This window comes from Callorhinchus milii, unplaced genomic scaffold (genome assembly GCF_018977255.1).
Source record: "Callorhinchus milii isolate IMCB2004 unplaced genomic scaffold, IMCB_Cmil_1.0 Scaffold2, whole genome shotgun sequence".
NCBI classification, from domain to species: Eukaryota; Metazoa; Chordata; class Chondrichthyes; order Chimaeriformes; family Callorhinchidae; genus Callorhinchus; species Callorhinchus milii.
The window spans coordinates 49,296,133-49,313,161 of NW_024704743.1; the positions used below are offsets into that span (position 1 = coordinate 49,296,133).

Below are 17,029 nucleotides of genomic sequence, written 5' to 3' on the forward strand. Positions count from 1 at the left end.
GTTCAAGCTTGTTATCTGTACACTAGTCCTTTACAGTATCAGGTTTATAGGCATCAGTGGAAAGGTGTCAAGTTCAGAAAACGAACATTACATCAATCTTATTTTAATATTTGCTTTCTTGGGGGTGGGGGGGTGTTGTATCAATTTACAGTTTTGTTTTTGATTCAATGAATACAAGAAGTGATTGTAATCCCATTGACAAAATTGTTTTGGGAACCTTATGAAGCTCAGTTAGGATCAGTCAAGATGTAATCAGACATGGTGGTTTTAGTAATTCCCATTTCAGTTGTATTAATTCATCTCTTACCCAATTTACTTCTGCAGTATCCTGATGTTCTATTTTTCCCATTGGTATTTGAATGTTCAGACAAAAAATAAGAAAATTAATTTGTTTAATCACATAACGCTCTCTGGATCAATACATTCCATGCTGAACGTTATTTATGTAAATTACGATGGCAGATGTAATTTATGGAGTTAGAGAGACCAAGCGTTAATTTGTATGTTCTAAATTTCTGCAAGGTTTATTGGAGATATGGCGGTCCTGAGAAAACCATCAAAAAGGCTTCAGTTGTGCACAAGTTTAAAGCGGCTTCTCTATCCCATAGAAATTAATGCTCCCAATATCAGTAAGAATGTATGTACACAGCTCTTTGCAAGCCTGTAAAGTACACCTTGTGTTGCTGGGTAGCTCAAAGAACCTCTGAGAAATGTATTTGTGCCAGAAATACTAACATGCAGAACCAAACAATGACTAAGGATAACAGTTAGTGTCAAAAAAATTGTTAAAAAGAAAATCTTTACAAACCCTCAACATATCTGCAATAAGGAGGGCTTCAGTGGACTCCCAGAAAATGGTAACTTATGTTATAGAGAGGCAGGGTAATGAATCTGACTGTGCATGTGTGCAGCAGTTGAGTCGCTCATTGCATGTTGTAAAAGAATAAATAGCCAATTTCCAGGTCATTATGTCGTCACCAATGTTGCTTCTTGTTTGCTGCAATTATGGCTTGCGTAGGCCATTAGATCACTACCAGCATTACACCTACTTTGCACCTGTGCATCAAAAGTAGGAAGTGCTATTGAAGATAACCTGATGACTGTGCGTGTGCAGTGGATGGGGTCCACTGTTATAATGAGGTGTTCAGTGCAACCACGTTATAAGCATGTTTCCACGATGGAGAAGTGAATTCTGAGGTGCATTTCTCCTCACATGCCTGACTCTCAGCATAACCTATTCATATATTAGAGGGAAAGAGAATGGGATCCTTGATGGTGCATTCCTTGGGTAGGGGGAGGAACTGGAGATGGTTAATAGCCTAATTTCTTACCCACCCCCCCTGAACACCTTCACTAACCCCAGAGAAGGCCTTGTGACAGTACCTCCCAGGGCTGGCTGGCATACTTCTCACCCTCTTTCCACCTTATCTCTCCAGTGCTGCATCATCCACCTTGCCCTCTGAGCTGCCATGCCCTGAATGTTGCTGTGAACCTGTACTGTTTGTTGCAGAGTAGGCCTGTCTAGGGGGCACCAGGAACGAGAGGAACATGTTGATGGCCTTGTTCCCTTACGTTTCTCTCTATCTCTACTTCTTTGCTCATGGCAGGTTTATTTGTGCTTTGGATATTTCATGCTGTATCAAATTGGTAATTTGAACCATTTCCTAAATACATAATTCCCTGATTTTCAAGTGAATTATGAAGATTTTGATCAACTGACACCTACTCCATCTTGACTAATGATCCTTTGTTTCTGCAACTTTCAAGACTAGGGATATTTTTATGCATTTTGTAAGTTCATCATTCAAATATATTTTATCACCTTTGAATAGATTGTGCAATTTCAGAATAATAAAAATATCAAAACTACCGTCTAGTGTGAAGTCTGAACTAAGCAGAACAGACCTAGGTGATTTGACAAGTTGATTTATTTTGAACCACACTAATACCTCATCATTTTTTTAAAAAAGCTACATGTCAAGAGGGGAAAGTCTATCCTTCATATTATATGATAAATAACCTGTCAGTTTCTCCTCCCAATGGTGTTTAGCTTCTCTTGTGTTCACCGTATCACATTTCAGCTTTGTAAATATTTGATTTCAGGGCTTCCACTGTTAATATTGGTCTTTATTCTTCTTTGTCTTAAGAAAAATAGGAACATCAGAAGAATTCCATAATGTTATAAAAGTTGCACAAAATGTAGTATGTTACGTCGCTTCCTGGTTGTAAGAGTTTATCTGTGATGTGCCAAATTGTCGGGCAGCAAGGTTTTAATGTTCTCCTGAGTTTAAAAACTTCCACAAAGTAGTTTTCTTTTAATATGTTTGCTGTCTCTTGTTCATTCTCTTTTTCAACCACTTTAGGGTACTTTGGGGTTTAAATCAAACAAGATGTTAAACTGAGGTACTATCTGCCTGTTCAGGTGTATGTTAAAGATCTTATGGCACTGTTCAGAAAGAAAATATGACTTCTTCCTCGTGACCTGGCTAATAATCCCCAAATGAAACAAATTGATCACTCACTTTATAGCTGTTTATGGGACATTGCTGTGTGCAAATTGGATGCTGAGTTTGCCCACAAATTCAGTCACTACACTTGACAGCAATTTGAGACCTTTTGATGTGATCAGGCACTATATCTCATGAAAAGATTTTATTTTAAAATAAAAGTGACTGACTATTTTGGTGGATCAGCTAGGGATTTTTGTTTGGCCCACATGTCACCTTTAAGTAGCTATTTCTTACCTCAAAGTGTGTTTCTGGGTAAATCTCAAGCTATTTGGTATCTCTGAAGAGCTGATCAGAATTTTCCACCGAAGCATTTTTGCATGTAGATGTTCTGGATGTATTCTTTGAAGTGATACGAAATGATGATGCACAGTTAATGAGTGGTAAACTGTGATACTGAAATGTAATGACATGAAATGCTTAAAAGCTGCAAGTGATGGAATTGGAAGTGGTTACGGTGTTTGAGAGAGTCTTGTCATTATTTTTCAGGTTCTCAGTGTTTCTCTCCCCTGCCATCCCTAATAGAGAAAGGTGTGCCTTGTGATTTAGCTAAGAGGTCAAAGAATTTGATTGATGCCTTCCTTTTCTCTTTTAACCCCCACCCTCCCCACCTCACGCACACACACAAAGATTATAGATTCCTCTCAACATACTGTATGCCTCTCCCTCCAGGAACAGTTTGCAGGCTACTGCAGGCAAAGCTTAATTTAAAAATAAATCCAATTAAACTAATTGCCCTAATCTGTACCTGGTACTTTTTCTGTCTGCTTCTATCATTAGAAGAAAGAAAATATTTTATTTAAATTTCCTCTCTGATTTACACTTTTAAAGCACCTTTGATGCATATTTTCTGTTTCTAACATGGTAAATGGAGCTATAAAGAATTTTAAAAGGAACTTGACACTGAAAATCAAAAAGGATTCAGGGTTATTAGGTGATGAGGCAGATGTGTGAAAGGAATCTTTTAGTAAATTGGAAGGATAGGCTAGGTGGCCTAATCTACCTGAAACTGGTACTAGTCATAATAACCTGCTTTGTGCTTCAAAGTCCAGTGCACAAAATGCAAAACTTGGAGTTTAACAGGCGTCACAATCTCTTAGTGTTTTGCCGACTAGACGAAAGCACAGTGCAACTTTGACAACAGTTTTTAAGCTACAAAATTAATTTGTCCATTTTATTTTTCCCCATTTTTTTCCTTTTTGTCCAATAAAACTATTGTTCTTTCCGTGTTCATTGTTTGAATTGTCCTTGAAAATTTAAAGGTACCAAATTCACCCTCCCCCAACCCCACCCCCCAAAAAATCGCTGCAGATTTGTTGCTGCATTTATCTATATGACATTTCTATATTAAGTACAAGGTGCTCTTCAGATATCATCCTTTTTTGATTGGGTTATTCATTTAGGGTTTGCGTGCCTTGTGATTTAGATGGACGTAAAGACTCGAATTTCAGTTCGACTTTAAAATAACTTTACTATATGTTTTTTTAAATGAATTTCTGGGGTCTTTTTATTAAAATTTCTGAATGGGCTGATATCTGGGGTGAAAATTTTAAGTGAATTGCTGAAGACTTAATGCAACTTTCTGGCATGATCAGTCTGTTTTATATACTTTTTTTTGTTTTAATAATTCATGTTTTCTGTGTTTCCTTGATAACTTTTTTTTATCAGGCCATAGCTCAGAATACAGAGCTCAGGGACCGGCTGTGCAGGATACACGCTGAGTCTAGGCTGGTAGACCCAGCTGTCACTGTAAATTCAAGTCCAGGTCCAGTTAAGGTGGGTTGATGAAAATATTGTTCATTATATCCATATTATAAATCAAGAATTTTTAATGTGTAACTGTAGTTTTTTGAATTCCTACAATTGACAAAGAGCATGTACGTCACAAATACCGAGATACATCTCAGAAACATGATATATCTGTAATTGCATAGTTTGTTCACAATTTATTCTATTCAAACCATTGATGCAAAAACAAACTTTTCCCATAAACTCTTATTGATCAAGTTAGGTCATATCAGCGAGGTTTCAATGCCATATTTAACATTATGTGGTTATAGATTACAATATATTATATTTAATATTATATTTAACATTGGCTATTTGTGGAACATTGCTATGCACAAATTGCCTGCTGCGTTCGCCCACAAATACGGTCATTACATTTTACCGTATATGCTGTGAAACTCTTTAGGACATCCTCCTGACATGAAAAGTGCTACACCAAATGTAAGGATTATTATGTGAAAAATCTTAGCAGCTCATAGTTGTACAATTAATAATTCATAGTTAGTCATACAAGAATTGTAGGATGGATATTTTTGGATTGAATTTCTTTGCATAAAGAGGCAGCCTGTGTTTGTTTTGAAGAAAGAATCTTTATGATTATAGATTTAGTCTATTCTCTCTTGTAGAAGACTGGGGAACACTGAAAAGGCACCAACACAAAACATTGCTGTTTTGTTCACTCCATGGCTGTTTGTTGCTGTGCCCAATAGGCTGCCGCATTTCACTCACAAAATATACAATCAATCCACTTTACAGTAAATTCTGTGAAATGCTTTGAAATGTCTCAACAACATGATAAGGCACTATATCAAATGCAAGGATTATTATTGCCATTGCCTTCTCAAAAACTCCAGTGACTGGAAAGATGCAACACTTTTGTCTTTTTGCTTGTAGCTGTGTTTTATGTTGAGAATGCTGGTGCTACTTACATCAGAACAGTTACTGAATCTATCTGTTTAGGAGGGCACTGAATTATTAGTTAAATTGTCAGGTTTACTGTCTTTGTTGGGTGTTCACGTCTCCCAGCCAGTTTCTCCACAGTGATTCTTTCCACATTCTCAGTTCTAATAAATAATATAATCCTTGCATTTAATATAGCGCCTCATCAGACAACAACAAACAAACAAAAATTACATTGGTACAGCACCTTTCACGTCAGGAGGACGTCTCAAGGTGCTGAAAACGTCTCAAAATGCTTGACAGAGTATACTGTAAAGTGAATTGACTGTATAAAACTAGACATTTAAAAATCAGCAAACTCACTCTGCTCCTAAATTGTGTAAATGATATTAAACTGTGCTTCGTATGTGCAGAAATGCAGATTTTTTTTCAAGCTTCATATTTCTTGTCAATGTAAAACATTTCTGTTCCCTCAGGATGAAGTCTATAGTGCACTGTCAGTGGCTAACTATTCCACTATCACTTCAAAGTGGCTTTTAAAGTGTTACGTGCACCCAATGTCAATCATGACATTTGCGATATTTTCTCCTGTATTTTAATTATCTTTGTTCTGAATGATGGTGTCAGTCCGGGAAGAAACTCCTTATGGTTTATGCACCCCCTCTTGCCCACCTCTCTGAGTTTTAAATTTAAAATAAATAGAAAGAAAGAACTTGCATTTTATAGCACTTTCTATCAAAACATCTCAAAACGCTTCACAAATAATTATCATCAAGTGCGATGACTATCTTTGTAGGCAAATATAACAGTCATTTGCGCAAGCAGGCCCTATAAAAACCACGAGTGACGGGTTAATGTGGCAGATTGATGGCCAAAACACTGGGAGAATTCCCTTCTCTAATAGTGTCACAGGAATTTTAAGGTATGACCTCAGATAACCTCTTATCTGAATCATGGCATTTCTGATAATGCAGCACTCCCTCAGGACTGCACTGATGTCAGCCTGGACACTTGAACCTTCTGCCTTAGAGGCAGCACTGTTACTAACTTGACATATTTATGTTAAATAATGCAGCCGAGAAGTTGAATAGTAACCATTACTGAAGTTTTTGATAGTGGTGAAGGGTATTTTAATACAGAGAATCTGGTTCAGCACCTCTCTCCCTATCATATGATTGTCATGTTATCAAAATGTGATGTGTTTTTCAGGAGGTTTAAAGTTGTATATTGTTTGCATGTTTTCTCGGCAGTGTCACTTATAATCAAAGCCGTTTCTTTCATTGACTTTTAGCGTGATAATGTGTGGAAATTACTTGGAAAGTATGTAAATGAAGGGCCGGGCTGCAAACTAGGACATTTTGCGATTAATTTGCATATTGCCAGCTCAGGCCCACAGAGATTTCAGTCTCCAGCAAATCTCCCTTACTGCTCCTTTAGTCTTCACATATCCTTAGCCCATTTTCAACAAGCTTGAAATTGTCTTCAGTATTCACTTCCCCATATTCTCTCACCAGCAAACGCCTAAATGTTTTCTTGGATCACAACTAGAGGTATTGATTAACTGCAATGTTTGATAACTGAAAGGATTTTTCAAGTGTATTAATGTTCATATCCCATCTGTAAGAAGCAGTCCATAAACTGTTTGTTAATCCAAACATTAGCTATTCACAATTGTTCTTTCCTGAAGTGTTTGACCAATTCTAGCTTGAGGAGGGGAAGGGGCTTGTTCAATTGACAGTGAATGTGATTTGCTGTTGTGAGGAAAGAAACACCTGAGCAGATGTGTAAAATGTAATCCTACCACATAAACAAAAATCAATCAGCAAGCGATGGACTCCCATAGTACATGATTTTATTCTGCTTTTATGTACAATACCAACTCTGAGTTACAGCTAATGACCACCAAACTAGAAATGTTGAACGTTTCATTCGGCGCACAAAGTCAAAGCATAGCCAACAGTATTTTTCCATCTTATTATTTCTCTTGCCTTTATCTTTTGTGTCAAATTCGGTTTCACCCGGATGACTCATCTATGACTTTACAGTGATGATGACTCTCATTTATATTCGTTGTGGTCTAGATTTGTCCGTTCTGAGCAATTCAATTTCTGAGTAATGTGATTACCTGGCAAGGCAATCCTAATTATTTAGTGGAAACCAAGCAAGCCCGAGTAGTTGAGCCTAATCGGGATTTTCCATCACCACTCAATTTTCCAGTGAGCATTTAATGGGTTGCACAGGATTGTTAATTCAGAAAAGGTCAGTCGCAATGAAAGACTCTTTCCAATTTGTTTTACTTAATGAACCTTACCAGTAAGATCATTTTAGGTGCATTTCTTCCTGAAATGCAATTTAAGAGTCTTGGATAAAGTAAGTATTCAAACAAGGAATTGGGAATATTCCTGGAATCTTAAGTGTTCAAGGTTATTAGAGGATGAAATTGATATGCTGAAGGAATCCTTTGGGAAGTTTGAGTATGTTAGACAGACCAATGGTCCACACCTGCCTGGAACTTTACATAAAATGGGATTTGGGGTAAAATATAGAACCTGTTACAAAATTGGGTTCAAAATGAGAATCAAACTGCCTCTGATGGCTCAAAGGGGTTTATGCAGTAGCTGAGTTAAATAGAATAGAATGGGAAGGTTCAAAGTTTGAGTTTCCAATGTTCTGAGGTAGCTGATTTGAATGGAGGTGGTAGAAGGAAAGCTATTTTTGACCTCAGTGCCTAATATACATGCCTACAGTGCATCAGTAATAATCATTGTCTGATCTGTGAGATATTCATCCCAGTGATTAGCTGCAGTAAATGAGGCAAAGAAGTACTGGAGTAGATAAGTAAAAGGTTAGAGTGCATATCAAAGGAGACTATAGTAGTTAGTTAGATCTCTTCTTGATTTCTACATATCCACTCACGCTCTAATCCTCTTATCTTTGGCCTCTTACACTGCTGGAACCAAGCTCAATGTAAACTTCAGAAAGTATTATCTTCCTTGAACAATCTTCAACTCTCTGGGGCTAAGCAGAAGTTTTACCCCCCCCCCCCCCCCACTCCTCCAAACACCCATTTACCCACTCCATCTCTGAAGTATTTATTTATACGTTGAGTTCTGCCAGATCGCCACCCGTTTATTCTTTTGCCTTATACCCTATATCTGTTTTATCTAAAACTTTTGAAGTGGGCATTCAATGGATCAATAACTGGCAGTACTCTACACATCAATGAGACCAGAGCCAAGCCACTTTGCTTTATAAGTCTCAGTAGTACATTTCCTGAGCCTAGGAGGGTGGAGTGTGGGGTGGGGGGCAGCACTCCAGGGCACTTCTGATGACAGCACAGCCAGCCTGGTTCATCGGCAGGACTTGGAGGGACAAAACAATTACCGGAGGCAGGGAATCCCTGTTAGCCAAACCTCTAACAGGTTGGGCGGTCCTAGCTGGATAAGCAGAGGGAAAACTTGCCAGGCATTGCTCTTAATGGCAAGCTATGTGGTTTTAGCTTGTTACGCCCACAAATATACGGTCAATTCACTTTACAATCTATTCTGTGACACACTTTGAGATGTCCAGAAGACGTGAAAAGCACTATATCAAATGCACGGATTATTATTCTTTTATTATTATGCTACACTCCAGCAGGACTCCGACGCATGCTCTGGGGTTCCCAAGCTTTGGCTCTTGCCAACTATGCCTAGTACTTTCTGAAATTAGGTAAACAGGATATGTTCCTCCAGGGAGAGGCTGTGCATTCCATTCCACTAAACATCTCTAGAATTTACATGTATAGGTGGGATGCATGGAACTCAGTTTGGTTCGGATACTCTTAAGCATTGTGTGTCAGACACCCGACTGACCAAAAATAAAAAAGTAAGTGATGTTAAGAAGATGAGGTGGGTCGAGAGAAAGCACCCAGTCAATTATTGTAGGTTAGCAGAGAATCTCGACGGAGGATCTTCCATTCAGAGTAGACCCATTCAGCCACTCCACCCATTCAGAATATCACTCAGCCTGCCTAGAACTAATCACTTCTGTGTTTTAATAAATTACAGTCACCATTTCAGCCAGCTAGTCAAGCTATTTTTATTAACTTCTGGGGCTTAGGAATGTAACACTGATGCTTAAAGTGATGGCTTGGATTAGTTGGCAACACTCTCACTCCTGATCCAGAAAAGATAGGTTCAAGATCCACATCGGGACTTTGAAATCAGTCTAGGCTGACACTCCAAAGAGTGCTAGAGGAACGCTGCGATGTTGGAGGTGTCTTCCTTGTGATGAGACACACTCTAAGGTCCCCAAACCTTGTCAAACTAAGTGGGGCAAAATCGTGCTTTGTCTGTGATGCCATATCAAAATGTCTGTGGCAATACATTGGCTCCTCATATTATACTGGTGGTCATATGGTGCTGATCCACACTGAGAACATTACTTTATGAAGATCTTGCTCCTGTCGTCATATTGATTCTTGGTACCAAATTCATCACTGAATGGATCAATAAGTCGTAATGGTGTTAGTCTTGTCCTTTTAAAATATTGTCTTACTTGGGAAAATATTTTTAGAAAGCTGCTTCTAAAGAAGTCAATTTTAGAAGTAAACTATCTTGGCATTTGAGTGAACACGAATGTCTCTTCATATCTATTCTGATAAAGGTGTTTTAGGTGTGCATCAGTTCAAGTCGTGTCAAAAGGTATTTGTGTCTTCACAGTTATAATACACTGCACAAAAATTGCTCTATCAAAACAAAACTTGTAGCTGTGAAAGATCAAGATCCTCTAGGGAATATTTTTTTTCCTTTTTCAATTTATTACTTCCAAAATAGGTTTAGAATAACACCCAAAGTTAAATGCTAGTTCAACTGAGCACCCCTGCTTGTTTCTTTATTTTTCTCCCTATCTTTAAGGACCAACTTGTAAACACAATTTGTAAATGCAAATCGCTCACTTGCTATCCAGCTAATTCCTGAATACCATTTTGTAATTAGATGGCACTGTATCATGTACATGAGGTAGATTAACGGACAGTACCTGTGTTCTTATTGTCGCAAACCTGTCATGTAAGAATACATTTTTAGCTTCACAGCTTCCCTTTCTGTATGAAGGAGAAAACATTGGGAACTAAAAGTAGGTCGTGATAAAAATAGCCTGTTTAGGTGTCACAGTAGGTCTGGTTATTTAGGCCAGCCCACAGGTTTAGGAATACAGATTTTTTTAGTTAAATAAATTAATATGTTGCCAGATATCCTGTAATTGCAACTGTTCTCTTCACTGTTGCATTTTTAAAATGAGTGTGAAAGATTGAACAACATAATAAAAACCGGATAATAATCAATGATATTGTATGAACCACAAAAGGCTTCATTTTAGACAGTGTGCGCTAATTTTGCTATTTTCGATTTTGATGTTGTTTTGCTCTCTGCTTTTGCACTTTGCCAACATTCGGAAACCATAATTATCTGTTTTGTAAATATTACAAGTTGAACAATTTTCGGATGTCAGTCACAAAGCAAATGCACATATCACAAATTAGACCCCAATATCATTTTTGTTATACATCCTGGTTAAATTCAGCATTTTATCTTCCTCTCCGCTGTACATTTTTAAATGTACCTTATGGATAAATATTATAAATTGACTTCTGTTTAACTTCCCTTCACTCAGAAATTGCTGCAGTTAAAGGAATCTGTGATACTATTGAGAAAGTACATATCACTTTACAAATTCAAGTAAACACTCTATATACTGATTTTGATATTCAGTAGTCTGCATTTCGTTATGATTGTGTTTGAAAATCATTGGATCATTGGTTCTGAACATTTGGTAATTTTTGCCCCTCTTGTACCCAGTAAAAGTTGATTTGTCCCTCTTGGTTTGACGGAAATTAAATTAATTTATATTTAAAAAAATCCAAACTCTCAAGAGTCTCTCCTGGTGAAATGTGTAACTGCTAATTTGAATAAAAGACAAAACAACATTGACCAAAATGTAACTTTTTAAGCGCTCCAATGTTACTCACGTGAAGGACACTGTATAAATGCATGTTGTTGTTTTCCAATATTTCAGACAAATGAGGAGAGAAGTTTTTTAAGTGAATGACTTTTTCTTATTTTCTGTGAAAGTTATCTGATTATTTTAATGCAGTATTGCTTGGAGAATGCTGCAGGGGTGCAGCATTGTGATTGGGTCAGAATGTCCCAGGGAGGAACGTGAATTGTGCACGAAGCAACTTGTAGCTGAGTCAGAATTGCTGTTTCTGGTTTGTAGAAGTGCATTCTCTCCTTCAATCATCTCATAGTTTAACTATGTAGAACGTGCAATATCAAATGCAAGGATTATTTTTATCTCATAACAGATCCTGGTGTTCGTGTGATCCTCTTTTTTGTGCTCTGTTTGCAGAGAAGTGCCTGAAAGACCAACAATTACACTGATTGTTGCAATTTGATCATTAGAATTGCTGTTGTCTCAGTCCAAAAAAATCTCTTAAAAATAACATATTACAACGCAAACCCACTAATAGTCCAATGTAACAACTGACTTTACACATTAAAATCAAGCAAAACCTGGCAAATAAAACAAAACTAATATATTATACACACACGTACTAGATAAAGCAATAATCCCTCCACGAGGGGTTAAATTAGACTTGTATTGAAATGTGTCTTGCTTCAGGTAACAAACTTGGATCAATGAACAATTGTTGACCAACTTGCGAAAAACTGCTCTCCTGGTATCTAGCTTTTTGTATCCTGGCAGATAAGGCTTGCACGTGTCAGACTATCTAGCTTGTTATATCGTCCATACAGCCACTAATAGTCCATTAAACTATTAATACAAATAATTAATTGTTGTATGAAAGGCATCAACTGATAAACTGAAGTGTCTATTATATGTTTCCAGAAAGCCTTAGTATCGTCTTTGAGAAATCTCAAGGGGTACAGGATACTTTGGATTTATTAATGTTAAGAATGCTAAGATTTTATACTGAGTAGTATATTGTGCACAGTCTTGTACTTACAGCTACACCTATTTATATTACTACAAAGGTCCTGCAGTTACACTAAATTAAACCAATATCAAGGAAAATGAGTGAGAGAGAGAGGGGAGAAATTGTGGTGGTGGAGAATTTGTGTGGAGTACAAACACGGGCATGGACTAGTTGGGCCAAATGCCCTGATTCCATGCCGTATCATTCTATGTAATTCTGTGTAATGAAAATGGAAAGTAACTGAAATGATCCTCTTTTCTACACGAGAAGCTAATTTAGAAAATGGTTGCGTTCACCACCTCTAATCCCACCACTTGTCAATCAATGAATGATGATTACAATCACAGTGCTAAACATTCAATAAGGATGAAACACTGCAGAAGCTTTCCATTGATTGCTACAACCACCTGAGCTTGTTTTGCTGTTCCATAACTTGCATTTTGGGTGTGCCGGGTGAAAATTTCGGGAAGTCTTAAAATGTTGTACGGTAAAATACACAAATTATAAAACTTTTTTTATTTTTTTAAAACTCATTACTTTACCGACCTGGAAGCAAATTGCAAAATTTTCATCCTCATTCTGGATAGTTCATGGTTCAGTCAAACACATGAAATAGAACAAAGATTGAACAAAACTTATAGACGTTTGGGTAGGTGAAACTGGAAGGCTTAAGGAATCTATTGAATGCAACACTTCTGTTCAAAGATTAATCTGGTGTCTCAGGACCAAAATACATGCATCAGACTTGCTCACTCCACAGACCCTTGCCAGCATTTATTAAGTGTAATATTAAAATGTGTCCAGGGTGAGGTCGTTACAGGGCTGAAGTTTGAATTGGCTTCTGTTATTTTGTTGAAGATTGAGGTTGAACAGACGTGAATCTCTGTGGAGTCCCAGTCCATCAGTGGAATTCCTGGGTTGTGTTCCCATCTCCCTTGCAGGTTTTCTGTGAGATCTCCTTCCGTAGAGTACAGTCTGAGATATATTGTGGAGATGTATTTATTCAGGGGGCTGGGTTTGTGATGATATTTTTCTCTGAGGGTAGGTGTGAGATTTGAAATAAAATGGTGCATTATTGTAAATAATGGCGCGGAGGGGAATTCTGATTTGGAAGTTGGAACTTCTCCTTTAACTCCAGACCATAGAAAGAAAGTGGGGTTCATAGTAAGGAGCCTGAATTGCTGGACAGATACTCAACTTGGAAGTATCTGAAATAAATATAGGAGACAGGACAGAATATTAATCCATCCAATTTTTATTTTAACATTGCATGAATCCACACTTATCTACTTACATTGTGATGTTATGTAATCTGTTAATGCAGTGGGGTTTGCATCAATTTTATAGCTAGGTTAAGTGCTTTGTAGCTTTAAAAGTAGACATCAAGCATTGTGGTTCAGAGGAAATCTATTATTTATCACATTGTCCTGATGTATGCGATCAGTGTATTTTATTGTGTGGCCTATTTAATATTTTATGGGGTCATCTCCCCAACCTATGCAGTAAATTAATACCAACTGTGTGCGTACAGTGGAGTATTTGAAACATTTCGGTTTCTGTTTATGTCAAATAGTAACTATTTTTGACGTTGTCATCTTATACTGGATTTAAATAGAAACTACCCAGATCTACTTTTGAAAGACTATTGAATATGTTACCAATGTAGGTTGGGTGTGATCTCACAGCTTAGCTAAATGAAATACCAAGATAAGGATGGGGCAAGAGCTTGAAGGCAGGGTACGGATCTTGAAGCCAATCTGCTGGAGGATAGCGAACCAATGGAGCCGGTTAGGATGGGGGAATGTTGCTTTGTGTAGCTGAATGCAGGAGAGGAGATAAGCTGCAGAGTTCTAAATGTTCATTATTATGTGTTGAGCACTCTGTTTTATATAATTTTAGTTCAGCTGTGCTAGGCAAATCCATTCCAATTGTAGTTAAATCTCTTGCTAGTCGTAGGAATACTGTACAACAGTATAACAATCGGTTGATTAATGCTATTGATTCTAGTTGTTCATTTTAACATTACTGCATATATCAAAAGAAGCCTTAAGTAAATTTTGTAATAATAGATCAACATACTGATTTGAATCCAGTATGAAATAGATTAAATTACTAAAGAAAAACTGAAAGAAATTTGGTATTTGTACTGTTGATTAAAACTAGGCATGCCAACAGTGTAGCATTTAACTTTTATTATAATATGGTCCAAAAAGAAGTGACAGTAATATTATTTACGAATCCAATAACTGGGGGAAGGTTACCAGCTGGAATGAAGGTTGATTAATGTTGTCTTGTCCTGTATCTGTGAGGATGAGAGAGCTTCATGCTTGGTCTAGTGGCTGGTTCCAGTCCCACTATTTCATTAGACATTGAGTACAGGGAGATAGATGCAAGGAGAGACTAATTCTGTATCTCTGTGTCCCACTGCACGGTTTGTCATCAAATGCCCCATCTGCTGGATTGGCTATGAACTGACAGTCATTGTGGACCATTGGGTACAAATACCAATTAACTCGGGAATTTGAGATCTGGCCTTGGGCAGGGAACACAGCATTCTATGTGCTGCATTTACCAGGGCTGCTTAACTTCGCACACTGCAATCCTATTGGCTTTGGTTCAATTTGTTTTGAATTTCACTGACACAATTATATGCTGCAGCTGCCGTATTTTACATGGATCATTTCTAACCTGGAAAATCTGAGCCAGTCAAAGGATACTAACATTTATATTCCACTTGAAAATGTTCCAGCCAATTCTTAACTGTATAACCCGATTGAAATGCTTTGTAATTCATTGAAAAGTTGATTACCTGAATAGTTATTGTCCTATAATTCTTGACATTGGAATATGAATAGTTACATTTAATTTTCTCCTTCTCACCCAACAGCAGCAAGACCTTACTCAAGTAACCAACCCTCTGGTGCATCAACTCTCAAATGAAAGCAGGGTCTCTCGAACAGACTCTCTCTCCGAATTTTTTGATGCACAGGAAGTCTTGCTGTCCGCAAGCTCTTCAGAGAATGAAGTTAGTGGATATTCTACTGCAAATCAATAATTTACATTTTTATATAGTGCCATTTCATAAAATAACGTCACTAGAGTGCTTATCTCGGGGGAGGGAAGAAAGAGTGCGTACTCCATACCATGTACTTGGAAAACTTATATGTATGGAACTTTAATATTTTTTTCTGCTGACTCTTCAGAGTCGCACAGAACACAGGTTTGATTCCTGGTCTGTGTTCTAGCCGATTCCAGCCAGGGATTGGCTGGGGTGCTAAAATTGGAGTTAACTGGACTCGGGAGGAGAAACATCAGCCAGGTTTCCTGATTGTTTCCAGTAATGTGTGCTGACATGGGGAAGGGATTGTAGTTTTCCCAAGGCACGATCAGCCTCAGATACGTCATCTCTAAGGTCAAATAATTTGCACCACTCAGTGTCTAGGCTCAGGTATAAATAATGTTCACTTGGAAAGTTATTGGAGGGTGATGAGTGCGTGTGGAATTCCGGCAAAGGGTCAACTACCTTCAAGAGAGGAGAGGAGATGAGGAGGAAATTGGCTAGCATTAAAACTAACTCTGTGGCACAATCATTTTTACGTGGCACTTTATTTTTGCATTTATGTCCATACTAGTTATTCAGATATTTTAAAAAGTGTGAATAAAGTGTTTTCTCTGTGGCAGGCTTCAGATGATGACTCGTATGTCAGTGACATAAGTGACAATATTTCAGAGGACAACTTAAGTACTGAAGTGGAGATTGATACTCCGAATATGTGTAAGATTATTTTGCTTGTTCTTGACCTGGCATATGTCATTCCATGCCACATGTGCTGGTGGGTGAATTGGTGTTTATTGAAGAGACAAGTCAAATTTCCAAAATAATTTTTACTTAATGAAAATGAGACTTGTAGCAAAATGAGTTTCATTTGAAGCTAGCTGCAAACCTAACCTCAGCTGATAGTAGCAACTCTTGAGAAGCTCTTCATTTTAATTATTTTATCACTAGTGTCTGAATATGCAATTTGCTTGATATCAACTAATCAAGTTGGATAATTTTACAGGTTGTAAGTTATCAGCCTACATACCTGGCTTCGAGCACCTGCAAAAATATTTTTTTCAGTATAGCTTTAATCAAATACACACATCACAATAAATGTGAATTAAAGCTCATTGGTGGTAATTAGCTTGTTATTGGAGTTCACTCAAACCCTCTGAGAAAGCAGCAAATTTCACCCTCCCTGTAAGAATGCTGTATTTTGTTGCACACTAATCCCATCATGTTATGAAATAATTTGCTAATGGCAGTATTTCTCTGCAAAGCCTTAAAAGATTGAAATGCTTTGTCAATGACCACTTGCACCCTAATAGTCACACAGCATCAACACTTGTTTCTGTCTGGTTGTCATTTTGTAATCCCTCAGCATGCATTAGCTTTGGGACGGTGCTCACTGTCAATCCGGCCGATCACATTCTACATTTGTTTGTTTTGTCTAGTTCTGCTGCAAGGGTCATTTTATGACCTCCATTTTCATTGTGTGAAAACATCCCCCAGAAAATAGATTGTGTTTCAAGAAGCGTGTCTCAAAACCTTAGCTATTTTGACAATTTTGTTAACTCAACATTTGAATTCGAGCCCGAGAAACATGACATTGGAACACTGATAATGGTGACTTCTGTCCCTTTCCGTGACTTCTCACACCTAGTTTCTCATTATTGTGTGGTGCAGACCCAGGATAAGTGTACATTATTGATTATTTTCTTATCTCAAATCTTATAAATAAAAAGATTTGCAAATGTTACATTCTTCCTTTTCTCTTGCCTCCCCCCCCCCAGTCTCCCATGCCTCACAGAAAGG

General features: G+C 37.6%; 1 protein-coding gene across 2 annotated transcripts in view; it reads left to right on the top strand.

Moving 5' to 3' along the window:
• Positions 1–17,029, top strand: part of osbpl3b (oxysterol binding protein-like 3b) — a 92,909-nt gene that overhangs the window by 56,333 nt on the left and 19,547 nt on the right. Inside the window, exons 12-14 of one of the 2 annotated variants that reach the window (XM_007900520.2) lie at positions 4,176–4,283; positions 15,062–15,199; positions 15,856–15,949. In XM_007900520.2, the coding sequence (XP_007898711.1) occupies positions 4,176–4,283; positions 15,062–15,199; positions 15,856–15,949 (340 nt within the window). The remainder of the gene's footprint in view (positions 1–4,175; positions 4,284–15,061; positions 15,200–15,855; positions 15,950–17,029) is intronic. The other variant, XM_007900521.2, reaches the window with a different exon arrangement.